This window comes from Pleurodeles waltl, chromosome 2_2, assembly GCF_031143425.1.
Source record: "Pleurodeles waltl isolate 20211129_DDA chromosome 2_2, aPleWal1.hap1.20221129, whole genome shotgun sequence".
Lineage (NCBI taxonomy): Eukaryota > Metazoa > Chordata > Amphibia > Caudata > Salamandridae > Pleurodeles > Pleurodeles waltl.
In genome coordinates, this window is record NC_090439.1 from 513617267 (window position 1) to 513635667 (window position 18401).

At 43.2% G+C, this 18401-nt stretch overlaps 1 protein-coding gene across 3 annotated transcripts in view; it reads right to left on the reverse strand.

Annotated features, from left to right (window-relative positions):
- OSBPL1A (oxysterol binding protein like 1A) overlaps positions 1-18401 on the reverse strand; it is a 1294449-nt gene that overhangs the window by 659677 nt on the left and 616371 nt on the right. For all 3 annotated transcript variants that reach the window (XM_069220031.1, XM_069220033.1, XM_069220032.1), the window contains one exon: positions 13298-13463. In XM_069220031.1, coding sequence (XP_069076132.1) covers positions 13298-13463 — 166 coding nt within the window. The remainder of the gene's footprint in view (positions 1-13297; positions 13464-18401) is intronic.

Here is an 18401-nt window from a genome sequence, read left to right on the forward strand (position 1 = left end):
AGAGTATGGGGATAGCAGCCCAAAAGGCATGCAGTGTTCACGGACCGCAGTGGTAGGCTGTTGGAAGAAAACAACTTCTTTCCCCAAATTATCCAGTCTTTTTGATTCCCTATCCAGGGGTGCGGCAGGGTGCCAGATGGAGAAGAAGCCTGGATGACAAGGTTCTCAGGCATGCGTTGTTGGGTCAGGAATTTTGGGTCTGACAGCGCAGGCCGATGGCGGCGGGCAATTGTCCTATTCACAGGTGCCCCTGTACTGGGTCTGGACCAAGTAGCCAAAAGGACGTCTGTCAGTGCTTCATTGAAGTGTAAAAGGGGCTCGGAAGCAGAAGACCCTGGTTGAAGCATGTCGGTTAGGATGTTAGGCCTAACATCCACAGAAGGAAGCTCGAGGTTCAAGGACTCAGCCGCCCTTCTCACCATCATAGAGTAAGAAGCACCCTCCTCCGTAGCCACGCTAAGAGGAAAGAGCATACCAGTGTCAGGGGAGGTGTCTAGTCCACTGGCATCACCCAACTCCTGCACCCAGTCCATTTGTGGGTCAAACTGGTATTCTAAAGGGTCCAGCTACCCCTCCATACTCTCCCCGTATCCATACCCACAAGAATAAGGGTCTGGCTCAACCCTGGGCCCAGGAGAGCCAATACAGAAAGGAATCAGTGTCGATCAATATCGTTTCGGCTCCAGGTTGTCGGTTATGAGTATGGGATCAACGTCGATTGTAGGCCCAACCGACATTGGGAGCGTCGACGTCAGACCCGACACCAGGGAAGGTCGCCGTGGCAGGACCGGCGTCGGGACGGATCTGCGACTGGATCCGGAGGGGCCCTCATGAGGGGAGGCCAAAGCCAACGGCTTTGAAACCGAAAGGGACCCCAACCGACTCACCTCTGCCCGAAGGTAGGTCGGACCACCCAAAAATGGGGCACATGGCCTCGTAAAACTCTGAGTTGGGGTGGGGGTGGCTCTGGCTCCCGGGAAGTCGGGGAATCGCAGAGCTGACCCAGAAGAAGGCTCAGTTGACTGAGGCCTGGAGCGTTGATGTTCTTCCAGCGTCGTATCATCCAATCGACGGGGTGAAGTCGTAGAACGCTTGTCTTTCTTCAACTTCTTCTCCTTGTGACCCGAATGACCCGATGACTTGGAGGACAAAGAGTGGTGGTGACTCCGCGGCTGATCTCGAGACCTTCCTCTCGAACGGGACTGTGAGTGCTGCGGAGTCGAGTGTCAGGCCGCCATGAGCTTTAGGGACTGCTCCCTCAAGGCCTTCGGGTTCATGGCCCGACACTCGGTGCACGACTTTGGGTCGTGATCGCGCTCCAAACACCATAAGCACACGAGGTGCGGATTCATCATCGACATAGTTAGGTGACAGGAGTCGCTGGGCTTGAATCCGGTCTTACGGGACATCCCATGTCAAATCCACAAACTCGCGGTTTTGGCAGTAGTTGTCCCGTGGTTTGCATAGTTGCATGTTTTAGGTAAGTAAAAGCAATTTACTCCAAAGGAATATTGTTGACATGCATGAATTACATGTTTGTAGGTGGTGTACTAAATGCAGGATTGTGTGTGAAATTGTCCTTAGATTTGTGCACAATGATATTTGTGTTGTCATATGTCTAATTTTCTTTTTTCTTTTTTGTGGGATATCATTGGTGATTGTTGTGTCTGTAGCTGCTGGTGAGTCTAGCTTTTTCAGGCAAGGGAGTGGTATAGTTTTTTAGTACATAACTCTTTGTGATAAAGCTACACTTTGTTTATTACTTATTTTAGACAGTGCTGGTTGTTGTTGGCAATCCATTTGAGTTAGAAAGGATCATGGCTAGCCGCAGAGTGACCGCTCAGCAGGTTGTTGGCATGCTTTCTGAGTCGTCTTCTGACCAAGATTATGAGACTGACCCTGCATCTGAGGCAGAGGAGGAAGTGGGTTATTCTGGCAGTGAGTTTTCTGTCAGAGAGGATTCTTCTGATGAGGAAGCCACTCTCAGTGTAGATGAAGGGCCTGTTTTAGCGGACGACATTGATGGGCCAAGAGTGCAGCAGCCTGGGGCTGAAGGGTTTCCCATTAGACGACCTGACACCTGGACTGCCCCAAACATGGAGCATCCACAGTTACCTGCATTTACTGGTCTCCCAGGGTGTCAAGTCAATACAGAAAACTTTTTGCCGGTCAATGTCTTTCACTTGTTTATGGACGATGTATTTTTGGAAGAGATTGTTGAGCAGACTAATTTGTATGCAGAGCAATATTTTTAGGACAACGCTGCCAGATTTAGGCCTCAGTCTACAGCTACCCAGTGGGTTCCCACATATCTGGAAGAGATGAAAAAGTTTTAAGGTTTGAGTTTTTTGATGGGGTTGATAAGGAAGCAGTCACTGGGTTCTTATTGGTCTACTAGTCCCTTGATGGCAACAGCTATATTTCCTGGAACTATGACTCGTAATCGCTATTTGCTTCTTCTTAGGATGCTGCATTTTGTTGACAATGCTTTAGCCTTGCCACGAGATCACCCTGATTGTGACCATCTTTTTAAGATTAGGCCTGCCCTTAATCATTTTGTAGATCGTTTTTCAGAGGTGTATGTTCCAGGCAAAGAGATAAGTGTGGATGAGACTTTGGCCTTGTTCTAGGGGTGTTTGGTTTTTAAGCAGTACATTCCTATTAAGAAGGCAAGGTATGGAAGTAAATTGAATATGCTGTCAGAAAGTAGTACAGGATACATGTATAATTTCCAGGTCTACACTGGTAGGGATTCCAGTATTGATCCCCCTAGTTGTCCGCCCACTTTTGCAGTTAGCGAGAATATTGTGTGAGAACTTGGTAGACGACTGTTTAACAAAGGTCACCATTTATACGTAGATAATTTCTACATTGGAGTGCAGTTGTTCAAGGAGTTGTTTAGAGTGGACACTGTTGCTTGTGGCACAATCCGTTCAAACCGGAAAGGCTATCCAAGGGAGCTTGTCTGCAAAAAACCTGAGAGGGGACAGTGCAGTGCCTTGCGGAATAATGAGCTGCTAGCTCTGAAATTTTCAGACAGGAGGGATGTGTACCTGCTATCTACCATCCATGATGAGAGTTCTTCCCCTGTGACTGTTTGGGGTCAGGTTTCCAAAGTGTGCAAACCTGCTGCATTTTGGACTACAATAAGCACATGAGTGGTGTTGATAGAGTAGATCAGAGGTTGGAACCTTACACTGCTCTTCGTAAGTCTTACGTGTAGTATAAAAAGTTGGCCATACATTTATTTCATTTGGCAACTTTTAATGCTTTTATTGTTTTCAAGGATTGTTCACCTGAGTCAAGGATGAAATTTGTTAAATTTCAGGAGTCCGTGATAGAGAGCCTTATTGTGGTGGAACAGGCAAGAGTTCCTAGAGTAGCAGTGGTGGAGGATGTGGCTAGATTAAAAGATAGCCACATTCCAGATCACATTCCTCCCACTCCCAAAAAAGACTTGCCCACTAAGAAATGTAGAGTATGTGCCCGAAGAGGTATCCATAGGAAGAGCCGGATGTACTGCCCCGATTGTCCTTCAAAGCCTGGGCTGTGTGGCTGGCTGTTTCAGGAGTTAACACAACCAAAATATTTTGGGGGAAATACAGTGAGCGTAAACTGCCTGTTTTATATTTTCAGATGTTCAGTTTCACATTTCTGTCATGTTTTCAGTTAGAGCTTTTGTGTTTGTAGTTTTGTACTTATTTTATAATTAGTTAGTGGTTTCTTTGTTTATAAACAATAAAAAAAGTGATGACGTGTGCGTGGGGTGGCGCTTGGCTGGCGGTGCCAGCCAAACGTCAATCCACACACTCCCATCAGCTAGTGTGACTGCTGTATCAGGCATGTGGGCGTATGTAAGTGATGGGCCCTTGAGTGGCGCTGTCTGTCGATGAGTGTTGTAATGTGCTGGGCGCATGGCTGGCGGCGTGAATGGTCTTGTGCATGTCATGTATGAAAGGTGTATGAATGGACCGTAAAGCGGTTGGTGCCTTGACGCGGCTTTACAGCTCATGAGCTGTGAGTCATTGGTTCAGTTTTTGACCTTTCAGTTATTAACAGTGCATTTCATTTTTGTGAATTGTGTTGTTAATAAAATTTTATCTACTGAACCATCACTCACCCTCGTGCAAAATCCAACCAGTATGTGTGGTAAAATGACAAAGCCTGCTCCTCTGTAATCAGGCATCACAGCACACCTGTGACACGCTAGGTGTCTCAGGTGGGACCCCGATGATGAAGCATGCCACCAACTTGGTTGGTGGGTGATTTATTTTTATTTTTTTCTTCACATAACCTAAGTGCGTTTCTTTTCACAATTTTAGAGTTTGTAACATCACAGAAATACGCAGACACATCAAAATGATACTACAAAACTACCTGTGTTTGGGGGTTAGAGGGCACCTATGTTTTTGGTCCAGGATGCGGCCTTCCTCTAGGGAAATCTACCAAACTAGACACCCCAAGGAGTCCAAGGAGGTGTGGCTTGCGTTGATACCCCAACATTTTCTTACCCAGACTCCTCTGCAAACTTCAACATTTGCTTAAAGAGGCGTATTTTCCCGACTTTTCTTTGTAGGATCACCGCTCCGGCACAAAATTCCTACTCCCCAGCGTTCCCCTCAGTCTCCCAAGTAAAATGATACCTCACTTGTGTGGGGCCCCAAAGCAGAGTCAGCCTAAAGATGTATAAAAGAAAAATATGTGCTTATCAACTCTCTGTGCTATCCCCTCAATCTCTACAGGTTTTTGGCCTTTTTCTGTTGCAGGCACCTGGGCCCCCACACATGTGAGGTATTATTTTCATCAGGAGACTTGGGGGCAGCACTGGGTGGAAGGAAATTTGTGGCTCCTCTCAGGTTCCAGAACTTTCCTTCACCGAAATGTGAAGAAAAAGTGTTTTTTTAGCCACATTTTGAGGTTTGCAATGGATTCTGGATAAGAAAACACTGGGGGATCAACGCCAGTCACACCTCCCTGTACTCCCTCAGGTGTCTAGTTTTCAGAAATGTTTGGGTTTGGTAGGTTTCCCTATATGGCTACTGAGCCCAGGACCAAAAACACAGGTGCACCCCCCACCCCCCAAAAGAACAGTTCGTTTTGTATTTGATCATTTTGATGTGTCCACATAGGGTTTTGGGGCATTTCCTTTCGCAGGTACTAGGCCTACCCACAGAAGTGAGGTACTATTTTTATCAGAAGACCTGGGGGAACACTGGGTGAAAGGAAATATGTGGCTCCTCTCAGATTCCAGAACTTTCTGTCACCGAAATGAGGAAGAAGTGTTTTTTGTCCAAATTTAGAGGTTTGAAAAGGATTCTGGGTAACAGAACCTTGTGGGAGCCCCACAAGTCACCCCATCTTGAATTCCCCTAGGTGTCTAGTTCTAAAAAATGCACAGGTTTGGTAGGTTTCCCTAGGTGCCGGCTGCACTGGAGGCCAAAATCTACAGCTAGCCACTTTGCAAAAAACAGCTCTGTTTTCTTTGGGAAAATGTGATGTGTCCACGTTGTGTTTTTGGGCATTTCCTGTCGCGGACACTAGGCCTACCCACACAAGTGAGGTATAATTTTTATCGGGAGACTTGGGGGAACGCTGGGAGGAAGGGCATTTGTGGCTCCTCTCAGACTCCAGAACTTTCTGTCACTGAAATATGAGGAAAAAGTGTTTTTTAGCCAAATTGTGAGGTTTGCAAAGGATTCTGGGTAACAGAACATGGTGAGAGCCCCACAAGTCACCCCATCTTGGATTCCCCTAGGTCTCTAGTTTTCAAAAATGCACAAGTTTGGTAGGTTTCCCTAGGTGCCGGCTGCACTAGAGGCCAAAATCTACAGCTAGCCACTTTGCAAAAAACACATCAGATTTCAATGTAAAAATGTGATGTGTGCATGTTGCATTTCCTGTCAAGAGCATTAGGCCTACCCACGAAAGTGAGGTACCATTTTTATTGGGAGACTTGGGGGGAACACAGAATAGCAAAGCAAGTGTTATTGCCCCTTGTCTTTCTCTACATTTTTCCTTCCAAATGTAAGACAGTGGGTAAAAAAAACGTCTATTTCAGAAATGCCCTGTAATTCACATGCTAGTATGGGCACCCCGGAATTCAGAGATGTGCAAATAACCACTGCTTCTCAACACCTTATCTTGTGCCCATTTTAGAAATAGAAAGGTTTTCTTGATACCTATTTTTCACTCTTTATATTTCAGCAAATGAATTGCTGTAAACCCGGTATAGAATGAAAACCCAGTGCAAGGTGCAGCTCATTTATTGGCTCTGGGTACCTAGGGTTCTTGATGAACCTATAAGCCCTATATATCCCCGCAATCAGAAGAGTCCAGCAGAATTAACGGTATATTGCTTTAAAAAAACTGACATCGCAGGAAAAAAATTACAGAATAAAAGGTGGAGAAAAATGGCTGTTTTGTAACCTCAATTTTAATAATTTTTTCATTTCAGCTGTTATTTTCTGTAGGAACCCCTTGTAAGATCAGCACAAATTACCCCTAGCTGCATTCAGAATTCTGTCTACTTTTCAGAAATGTTTAGCTTTCCGGGATCCAGCATTGGTTTCACACCCATTTCTGTCACTAACTGGAAGGAGGATGAGAGGACGAATAAATTGTAAAAATGGGGTATGTCCCAGTAATGCCACAATTGTGTTGAAAAATTGGGCTTTCTGATTCAAGTCTGCCTGTTCCTGAAAGCTGGGAAAATTGTGATTTTAGCTCTGCAAACCCTTTGTTGATGCCATTTTCAGGGGGAAAAACACAAGCCTTCTTCTGCAGTCCTATTTTTTTTTTAAGAAAATGAAATTTTCGCTGTATTTTGGCTAATTTCTTGGTCTTCTTCAGGGGAACCCACAAACTCTGGGTACCTCTAGAATCCATAGGATGTTGGAAAACAAAAGGACGCATATTTGGTGTGGGTAGCTTATGTGGACAAAAAGTTATGAGGGCCTAAGCGCAAACTGCTCTAAATAGCCAAAAAAGGCCTGGCACCTGAGGGGGTAAAGGCCTGGCAGTGAAGGGGTTAAAAAACATTACAATAAACACTTCTTTTCAACATTGGAAACTGTCAACAAAACAAGTTAGCACCCTCAGGGAAATATAGCTGATCAATTATTTACCAATATGAACTTTTTCAGGCTCTTTGTTACAGGTCTGGTGAATTTATCCCTGGATGTTCTCTACATTACAGAACTTTCACTGGAAACTCTTAACAGTCGTCGTGGAAGCACAGATCACTTTTTTGTCATTCATCTCTGAAAGATCCAAGCCACATATGAGGGCCAGCAGGTGAAGAAACGTTTTTTCATATTTGTTTTTGTGGTTCAATCTCAACAAACCTGGCACATTATAGTATCTCAATATTTTTATGTCCCTCATACATACATACTATGCCATTAAAGAATACATGGAATTAATTGTCTGCATAGCGTACCCTCCTAACAAAATAAACCACTTCATTGTAGTATAACTCACTAAAGACTGAAAAGTATCATATTTTTTAAACAATATTAGGGTTATCAAGAATTGAGCAGCAAACATGGAAGGAACGGTTTCTTGCCTGTAATCCTGGTTCTCTCTCAAACGAATCTCCATTGAAATCAGAAGCGCTGAATAGTACCACCCACATGCGGGAAACCCTGACGCAGTTCTTAAAATGCCTCATTTACTTTGCCTTACTTCGTAAAAGCCAGGAGGCACGTGACACAAATGATACATTTTGCACCATTAAAAACAAGTTGATATTCCCAATTATATTAAATTACTTTGAAGAAAAAGGCTTTAAAAGGCCTTCTAAAACCGTCCCGTCAGGGACTTGTTTACTAGAACAGGAGACTGTGCCTTTAAGGGTGCCCTGACCTCCAGTGTCCCATCATGCTCTGCAGGTGACAGTTTTCTCAGCTCTTTTTGATGAACAAATTAGCAGTACAGAGTTATAATTATTTTATCTTCTCTCTCAAGGAGAAGGGAGGGTTGTCTATAATTTCACTGGAGATTCTCCTGAGAGAGAACTAGAATTACAGGCAAGAAATCGTTCCTTCTCTCTAAGGGGACCTCCATTGATAATCATAAGCAAGTACCGAATAGTTTTGTTAGCTCACCCGAATAATTTTGTGGGGGAGGAGATATCTTGAATAGTATATTTAAGAAAAAGGTTTCCCAGGGAGGCTTGCTCGACTTGGGCATCTTCCCTTGCCTCCAAATTAAGACAGGAGTGTCTTGTAAACGTGTGAGCTTTGCAAAGTTGCAGCCTTCCAAATCTCTGCAACGGGAATGCTTCTAAGTAATGCAGCAGTAGCTGTTTTACTCCACTGAAATGGGTTTTAGGTGTTCCAGGCAGGGTTTTACTGACCTTTTGATAATAAAGGATTATGCAGGAGACAATTTATCAAGACCAGGATTGTTTCTAAGTGGCCATATTTGTCCATAAAGGGCTATAGTTTACAAAAAGTTGCTTTGACTTCCTTAAAGCCTGCGTCCTATCTTGGTAGAAATTCAACACCTTCCTGACATCGGGAGAGATCAATCTGCAGGAGAAGAAGGATTCTGAAAAAATGTAAGTAATAAAATAGTTTGACTGACATGGTCTGGAAGAACCGCCTCTTCTTGACAAGTGAAAAGATTAAAGTTGATCTGAGAGCACCAAATGCAGAATCTTTTCCATTTGAACAAATAGGAAGCCCTAGAAGAAGGTTGTTCGGCTTCTCTCAACACATCCATGCATTCTGGAGGGAGGTTCAGGTGACCATACTGTATGATTTCAGGAGGCAAGCAGCCAAGTTCAACAAGTGAAGGCTGGGGTGTTGAATCTGGCCTCCATACTTCTGAAGAAGGTTCAGTCTGCACGGCAGCTTCCTGTGTGGACATTGAGAGGTGAAAGTGATCCATGAACCACCACTGTCTTGGCCAGTCTGGAGCAATGAGAATCATACTGGCCTTCAGGATCTCTGTTGGCAGATGGGGAATCGCAGAAAAGGTGTAAAGAAATCTGCCTGACCAATCGATCCATAGGGCAATTCTCAGTGCTCCAGGTTGGTATAACCTTGATGCGAAGCCCGGGCACTTCTGGTTTTCTCAATCAGCAAAATGATCTATTTGAGGAAAACACCAGTTTGAAACAATGTTCTGAATTTTGGAGTCGTTTGATACCCATTCATGACTTTCTTGAATGATTCTGCTGAGAGCTTCTGCTTAAGTGTTCTGTATTCCTGACAGATGGATTGCTGTAATCTTGCGATTCTTGGATATTAGCCATTTCCAGATTGTTTGTGCTTCCAGGGACAGAGGGTCTGGATCTCGTTCCTCCCTGCTTGTTCAGAAAATGCACAGTTGTTTTTTTGTCTGAGTGAACAAAGATAGTTCACTCTGAATGACAGGAGAAGAGCCTTCAGGGTGAGATGTACTGTCCTCAGCTCAAGAAGGTTGATGTGGTAAAAGTGTTCCTTTTGAGACCACATCTTGTATCCATGGATGGTCCACAAGTGCACCTCAAACTGTTAGAGAAGCATCCGTCACTATGGTTTGGATCAGTACATCTTGATGGGAATTCATCTCTTTGTCAGACATGGCTGCTCCGCTAGGATGGAGGAGAGTTGCCCCCGCCAGCAGCAGCCGCTGCAAACCTTTTATCAAAAAACGATAATAAACTGTTTATTATCGTTTCTTGGTAAATGGGGCAGGCCACAAAAGAACTGCTCCTGGTGCCCCGTACAGAAGCAGGGCTTTTCAGTGCTTATAATTATCAATGAAGTGCTCCTGAGAGAGAAGTAAACACCAGCTTGTCTGCCCTCTTAGATCCAATGGGCTATAACATAGCAATGTTTTAGGAATCAGGTAGCACTAGTCATCTAACCTCATATATCAAAGATATCTGTCTAATATTTAGAACATCCTCACCAATTAAAAAAACGTAGAGAAGCAGAAAATGTTTAACTACATGAGCAGAACTAACCACAAATGTTGGAGGCATTATTGGAGAAAAGCTGAAAGGCTAATGTACAATGCTAAAAGCCATGTTTGACATCTGAGTTTTTCAAATTAATAGTGGATGCTGTAACATCACTGTAGAGTGAGGGCATTTAATAGAAGACAACAGTTAATTCAGATTGCTTTTTAAGAAAACATGACAGAACTTTCGATAAGATTATATGCTCTCAAAAATCAAAGATGATGGATACAATTCGGTAGTGCTGAGTCATACATGTCTATGAAACTTGATTATCTGACGCAATAAAACCTCCTGTCCTTCTTTCCAACAAACATACAAAAAAATAAGCAGTAGAGAAGAACCTGCAAAACCTTTCAAATGATATTCACACCCACAATACCATTGTCAGTATCTCTGGCCTCTCAGCAAACTTTAATCTGTATTAAAATTATGAAGGCCACATCAGCAGTCACATTGTGGTGGTAGGTTCCCAGGATCAAAAGACCTTATAAATACTCTTGCAACTGTGCTACCAGAAATCAGTAGCTCATCACTACTCAATGACCACCTCACTGACAACTTGAAGGAGTCTCTAATCATTCCTTTTCTGAAAAACACATCTAAATGGTGGCCTGTGTATCACTCTCTTTCTGCCCTCCCCTTGGTCGGTAAAACTATGCAGCACAAGGCGACACACAATCTCTATAACACAGCTAGCCTCTGACCTTCCAACATGGCTGTCAATCAGGACTGATGTTTCAGGGACAAAAGACACCTACAAACCAAGCTGCTGAGAACAGAGAACTGGCCAACAGCCCCATCTTTCAGCAGCATGCAGTATCATTGATGGGTTCCAAGCAAATATGGGCAAACCCATGAAGGGACTCTAAAAGACAGCCATATTTATTTGGCTAAAGGGACCCAGCAAAGTATTAAAACATTTCAGCAGCACATAGGAATACCCAGATCACGCTTGGAAGAGATCAGCATATAGCTGGGTCTAAACTGAAATGCCACGGTGGTCGCAAAACAATTGATTGGAATGAGGCCTATGCAACTGTTAGTGGCGGAAATTAATTCAAGCGTTCCGTCCATCGGCTTGCTTTTACAGTGGTATGCCCAGAAGTGGGCCCCATGCTCATTATGCCACTGGATCTAAGCTGTACCCGACTGATGAGCCCTAATAAGGGTGAAACTGGTCTTAGTTTGCTTGTATTCTGGTTCAGGAAGGAACTAACCTGGCAGTTGGAGCTGGAATGCTGCCGTTAGAGCAAGATCAAAAGTGATTTGCATATGGCCAGGTCCAAACTGAGGTGTCATGATGGTTGAAAAATGATGGCTCAAATGAGGCCTGAGCGATTGCCAGTGGCTGAGAATAATTCAAGCATTCAATGCATCACCATTTTTTAACCCAGTGGAGGAGGACACTACCCTGACATACAAACCTACCTCATTCATTTGTAAGGAAAAGTAGCCTTAGCCTAGGAAATCGAATACAAAATATGTTTTGCAGGGAAGATGAGTACAAAACGCTAGCAATTCAAAAGAAGCTTCTCTAAGAAGTATCTCAAACTAGAGCAGCCAAAGTTAAAACATCTACCTCTATCTAAACATGCTCAGCAATGTCATGCCCATTTTCAACTTACGCCACACAAAATACAGTGACTTGGTGCTATCATGCTTACACTACTGTTACAACAAGAACCCACAGTAAGTAATGCAAAACCAGGCAACGAAAGAGATATATGTGTAGGGTAACTCCTTTAATGAGCTTCTGATTGTACTGGAAATGCCAGCTAATTCTCTTGAAGGAGGAATATAGGAACCTTGTGACAAAGGGGGTTATTACAACTTTGGAGGAGGTGTTAATCCGTCCCAAAAGTGACGGTAAAGTGACGGATATACCACCAGCCGTATTATGAGTCCATTATATCCTATGGAACTCGTAATACGGCTGGTGGTATATCCGTCACATTTGGGACGGATTAACACCTACTCCAAAGTTGTAATAACCCCCTAAGTCTGCAGAAGCTCATAATACACAGACAACTGAGATGGTATGAAAGAGGAACTAAGGAGGTAAGTTTCCTGCCTGAGTAGGCGAGTTTAGGAAATTAGGTGGGTCAGCTGTGTAATGGATGCCCTCAGAATGGCTGTCTCAGATAAAGACATAATAGTGAAAGCATTTCCAAACTGTTATAAGACCATTTATGTAGCGCTCCTTATAGAGATCAGATTCCTGTGATTAACAGAGAGGAACAAGCTTCAAATTGAAGAGGACCTAGAATTTAGGGATGTCAATAGCCAGGCATAATTGTGAAAGATGCCTGGATGTAACAGATTTTGCCCTCAATGGTTTTTACAAGGCTGTTAAGTCATTGTGATATATGACTGCTGAAATTGCTTGCAGAGGTCAGAAGGGTATGGTGACAGCTTGAAGATCTGTGGTACACCATGTAGCAATAATATATAAGGAACAAACGCTATTTGACAACTGACCCCTACTGTCTCTTATCAATCTTAAATGGATAAACAACAAACAAAATTTCTGCAAAGATTAATGCCAACAGGAAACGATCTTTGATGACATCTTTTGCACATCTGGGCACATCCTACATTATACTTCGAAGGCTCATGAGGCAGAACTGGGGTGGGTGACCTAACTACTTAGAACTATATCAGAAGGGCAAATGAACCTCTAGCTGTAATCACCCTGGATATGGAGAAGGCATTTAACTCATCAAAAAGGATCAGCACGATCCTTGAAACAATAGGTTTTGGTCTATATTAAATGAAAAAAGACAGATACATTAAGCTTACTCCAATACAACATAAGCCATACTCCCTACACTGGCTGACCATGAAATAAAGTTACTGACATTATGCTCTCAGGGTTGGGCTTGAAGCCTTAAATACCTACACAAGCTAATGCACCACTACAAATTGACTAGCAACTCTAGCTCAATAACAGACAACAAGAACATCCCATCATCACTGCTCAATAAAGTACCTGGGGAACACAAGGCCCTGACGCATGGCATATATGGCACACAACACTGAAGGGCAACAAGACCACTGCTGTTTCTTAAGGCAAATAAATGCCACCCTCGTTAAATTGCAAATCAGCAAACTAGATTAAAACTTGTGAACCTATAGGAGCACATGAACTACGATTATTTAAAAATATGTATTTTTACCACTGTTATGCCCTTTTTTACTTTCCCTCTCTGAAATGACCAGCAAGTGGTGTGTGATAAGAAATCACAAATAAATTAAAATGACAATTATGGCACAAAATGCAAGTGTTGTAGAGTAACCAGCCACTCACTACTATGAAATGTTTAATGAAGAGCATCAGTTACGTACCTGAGACTGCGTCATAGAATTCATCCTCACTGAGAATAGTGTGTGGTGAGGATGAGCCTTTCACCAGAGATTGCTCCAACTCATGATGCTCAGTGGCAAGTGTCTGAAGTGCTTCTGACAAGATCTTATTTTTTTCTTGTTCGTGTTGCAGCCTCAGATTCCTAGCCTAAGGAAAAAGAAAATTAGATGTGAGACATTAATGAAACAAGTTCTCAATACTTAAGTTTTGTTTGTAAGTGGTTTTCTCGATGATTGCCTGCACCTAAGTTATGTCCTTTACTGAAGGAATAAAGGTAATCTTCTAAAGTTAGTTAAGTACCAAGCACAGAAATGCTTAACAATAGAACAAGTTTTTTTTTATTTTTTTACCTTGGATAACTCTCTTTCTTGTACATACTACCTAAACTCACTTATGAATATTTCCAAGGCGACAAACTGGATTCAGAAACGTTTTCAGCACTACCCCTGAGCACTGGTAAGTGGTGCTATGTGACTCTGCAATAACACCATTCCACTTAGAAAATGACTTGGGGAGCCAATATAGGCACTACTCCTGCAGCTGGACCTCAGTTTTCATGCAAGTCTGTACTCCAAGACACAGAGCCCCATAGAAAACTGGTTCTGACCAGTGTGCACATTCCTAGACCTGTGATCTTTTGAACAGCCAGAGTCCAATTCACATTCCTTCAATGGGAAGGATGGGATCATTAGCGAGGATTCTGCAATTAGAGTATCTATCTGAAAGAGTTTTACCAAAAGTAAGTAACTTGTTCTTCTGATATACTTCAGACTCCTCATCTTTTGAATAGATAGTAAAGCAGTACCTATTTGGAGGTGGGTCTGTGAATGGATTCAAACCATAAAGTCCTGCAGGACCAAGCGGGCAAAATATCAGTCTCAGCTAACCTGGCTGTCAAGACGGTAGTGTTTCCTGAATGTATGGCATGACCCCTATGTAGCTGCCTTACAGATGTCCTGGACAGCTTCTCCATGTTCCAATACAGTGGTAGTATCTTTGGCCCCAGGTGGATTAAACCTGTAGTCCTTCCAGGGGCTCCTTCTTGGCAAATGCATAGCAGATATTAATGCAGCACATAATCCAGCAAGAAATGGTCCTTTTTTTGTATGGAATTTCACTGTTTTCCCACCAGTGAAACCCACAAAGAGATCATTGTTCACCCAGTGTTCTCTGGTATGGTCAATGAAAAGGCTCCATTCTCTTTTTGTGGTCAAAACAATGGGGTTTCTCCTCTTCCCTGGGGGGTGAAGTGTAATATAGAACATCAGGAAGGTGATGGGTTGACCGACATGGAATGGGGTCAAATCTTTTGGAAGGGACGAAGTTGGCGTCTGCAGAACCAGTTGTCTGGGAAGAATGAGGTGTGCAGCGGATTCAGAGTTTGAAGCTTGCTTACTTGTGCCAATGTTATGGTGACGAGGAGCACCTTCTTGAGGGTGAGAAGCCACAGAGCGAATTAAAGAGAGTGAAAATTAAATATATGAGGAACAAGTTAAGGTCCCACTGTGGCATCAGAAATGGGGAGGGAGAAAAGAGATGTAAACCTTTCAAAAAAACACATCACCACAGGTGATTTGAATAATGAGGGCTGGACTTATAAAGGCCAAAAGAGACAAAAGATATTCTTTCACTGTGCTCAGGGCAAAGAGACAAGACAAACAACAAAAAATCAGATAACTTTGAACTGGAGAGAGTCTATCTGCAGCATAACACACCAAGCCACAAATATGTGCCAACAGCCATGTACAGTTTTTGTCAAGGGACGCCTGGCTGCCAAGATGACATCAACCACCTCCAGAAGGGTGTGTGAGGACTCTTGCTCCTATTGATTAGGACTCCCTAGTGTTTTTCCTATCTTTCTTTGTCTTCTTTGGAACAGTGTATCTCATTATATAACCCATAGATTTGTGTCTGCATCGAAAGGCGTAATACATTTGTTTTGGCATTTGGATGGGCTGAGACGGTAATGGTTGCTAGAACAGCACAGCCCTAGGAACAGACATGAAACTTCCAACACTGCTGGTGAAATTTATATGTAGGGGAGGCCAGGACTAAGGCACGAGCTACAGACCTTCAGCTCGAAGTGATCCAAGAAGACTTCAATAAGCCGCTCAAAACACGTTCAAGATCATAGCCTGGACATATTCCTATTATCTAGTGGAATGCATCAGAGCATGTCAACACAGCATGACAACTGTAGACCAAGCAAAGATGTCTGCACAGCCAAAGCCAGACTTCAGGAAATGTTTTGAGGTATACAGACCATTACTTGCAGTTCAGAGATTGGCTTCTTCATATGTTCTGGCATGCTGACAACCACAACTTTCTTCATGTCCATAATGCATGGACAAAGCGGCCTAACAAAATAAGTGTCATTAGCCATGAAGAAAACCAAGCTGCTGGAGCCAAAAGCTTTGCAACCTGAGGGATCAAGCCTTTTCGTATCTTGACTGCAGAAACTGTAGGCAAGACATTAATGTTCAGTTTTAAAGATGATATCTGAACTATATGACTATCCACTGTGATGGGTGGGTGGACAACAAACATGGGTCAGACGAAGGAGGCCTATGTTGTCTGAAAATATGCATGTGGATGAATGGGCTAAAAAACGTTTTATCCCTGCAGCCATGACAGGGTTTATGAGAGACTCATTGGGAAGGAAGATTGTAATATTTACATCAGAATGTTATACTTCATATCTGCAGAAGACAAAGTCCGCTCCAAGGCCTCTGTCACTTTATGAACAGCGGTTGTAAAAGATGAGGCCTCTTCTGATCCAGGACAAAAGAGATAGGAAACATCAACTTTTAGAGACGTATCCAGATCACTGGAGTTCTGTAAACTGAAGAAAATATCAGCAGCAGTATTATACAGTGGAAAGAAATGAGCAGCTTCTGATTTGTTGTCCTCTGTGCGGCTGTAGCCTCTATTCTACATAGCCGAGGCATCTGAACCCAAACTGAAAATCTCCAAGCAGACAAACCCTGCTTCTATGCTTTGCCAGACTGATGTTTTTCCCATCATCTCCTTGGCCGAAACAAGAGCACAGTGGGTGCCCAGGATTGCGAGGAGTCAGAGCTGGCAGAGTCACCAAGCTTGTAGGTTCTAAATGCGTTCGGGAAGTAGCTCAGAAGGTAGCAAAGCTGTCATGAAAAAGTCCACAACAGCTAGGTGGAAGGCTTTGATATGTACTTGATCATCCAAAAGACCAGAAAACTCTGGTCTGAACTTCGTGCTGGAGTTTTGCCCAATGTTGAGGAAGAGTGTGGCATTGGGAGAACGGTGCGAAGCCTTGATACAGAGAACAGAATTGCTTCCTCAAGGAAAAAGAGAACTTTTATTTCCTATGCACTTATTGTGGGAAGAGCTTAGGAGAATGTTCTCTGAAGATGACTAACCTTTGGGAGAGGAGGTCTGTTTGAGAGTCTCCAAAAATAATTTGGCCTCCTGGTCCCTGGCGTTTTTTTGGGTGTACAGAAACACAAGATTCACAGGCTGTGACATCACGACCCAAGCCTAGAAACCACACACTGTCATTGTGGGGGTCCAGTACGGAGATCTTCTAGTTGCAACAACTGAGGCTTTAAGTTTGCAAGTTCTGAGGAGGTATTTGAAGAGTTTGTTTTTGACTACATCGAAGAGCCTTGAAAAACAGAAACTAATGCCAGTGCACTGGCTTAAGCCTAATATACTCCAATGAAGTCACACAGAGTTGGAGTTGTGGCAGCTAGTGCTGGAACGCTACTGTTAGGGGTGAAGTATTCTGGACCACTCTGAAGCCTGGAAGTAGTACTCATAAGATGAGGAATCTGCATAAAGATGTAGACATCAGAAATACTAAGATTCTCAGGAAGCTTCAATTCAATGCCCCACAATTATGGGGAACCTTGCCACTGCCAGGAAGGAGACCCAATTATTTAAATGCATGATTCAAAAGATGACTTTACCAGTTTGCCAATAAAACGTTCTATGGGAAACTTGAAAACATCAACAAAATGCCATGAGAAAATACCAATGCTGATCCCCAGTAGCTAATGGTTGAACTGGGCTGTCAAAATATCAGGATGTTTCTCTTAAACTAGACTGCATTTACCAGGATGCAATGGTGTGAAATGTGCTGGGATGAGAAGCAGTATTCTCCCTCCCCTTTTTTGTTTAGAAGGCTCCCTTGAGCCAATAAGCTGACGAGCTACCAGGGATGCACCTGTGTGCCTGTGGTGTGGTACTGTAATCTACGAACACTTGCAAAGCATACCCACAATCCAAAATGGCTTTTCTCTGCTCCTTCTGCTCTCTACTGATGAAGGGTTACACCCAGAAACAAGTGTCTAGAAATAACAGCACTACCTGCATCAACGATTGTGAAAAACTACAGCAACTTTGAAATAAACATACTGCATATACCAGGATGCAATTGAGTGAACTGTGCTGGGATGAGAGGCAGTGTGCTTCCTACCCCCTTGTGTTTAAAAGGTTCCCTTGAGTCAATGAGCTGAGTTTACCTGGGATGCACCTGTGCGCTTGTGGAGTGGTACTGTGACCTGTGAAGACTTGGGCAGCATACCAGCAACCCCAGATGTATTTTCTCTGCTGTCTGCTACTTCTGCTCTCTACTGATGAATGGCTAAACCTAGAAACACATGTCTAGAGATGACAGCACTACCTGCACCAACTTTGTTGAAAAACTACAGCAACTTTGAAGTAAGCATACTGCTTTTATAAGCATGTAATGGGGTGAACTGTGTTGGGATGAGAGGCAGTGTGCTCCCTTTCCACCTGGTACACAAACTGGGACAGTCACACAGCATCAGGGTATGATTCTTTTGCTTCTACTTAACATATACTTAACGATCAGCGTTTTGTGCCTGCACACTTTCATAAATAACATGTATTTATACACTAAAATCATGATTAAGTGCTTCACTATGCTAGAACAGAAAGAAACAGGCCATGAATGCATATGCATGATGGATTATAATGTGCCTGCTTACAACTGTTCTAATGATGACAACAGATCTCAGAGTGTAGATTCAGCAATAGAAAATCATAAAAATTGATAATATGGAAGAAATCTCACATGGTACC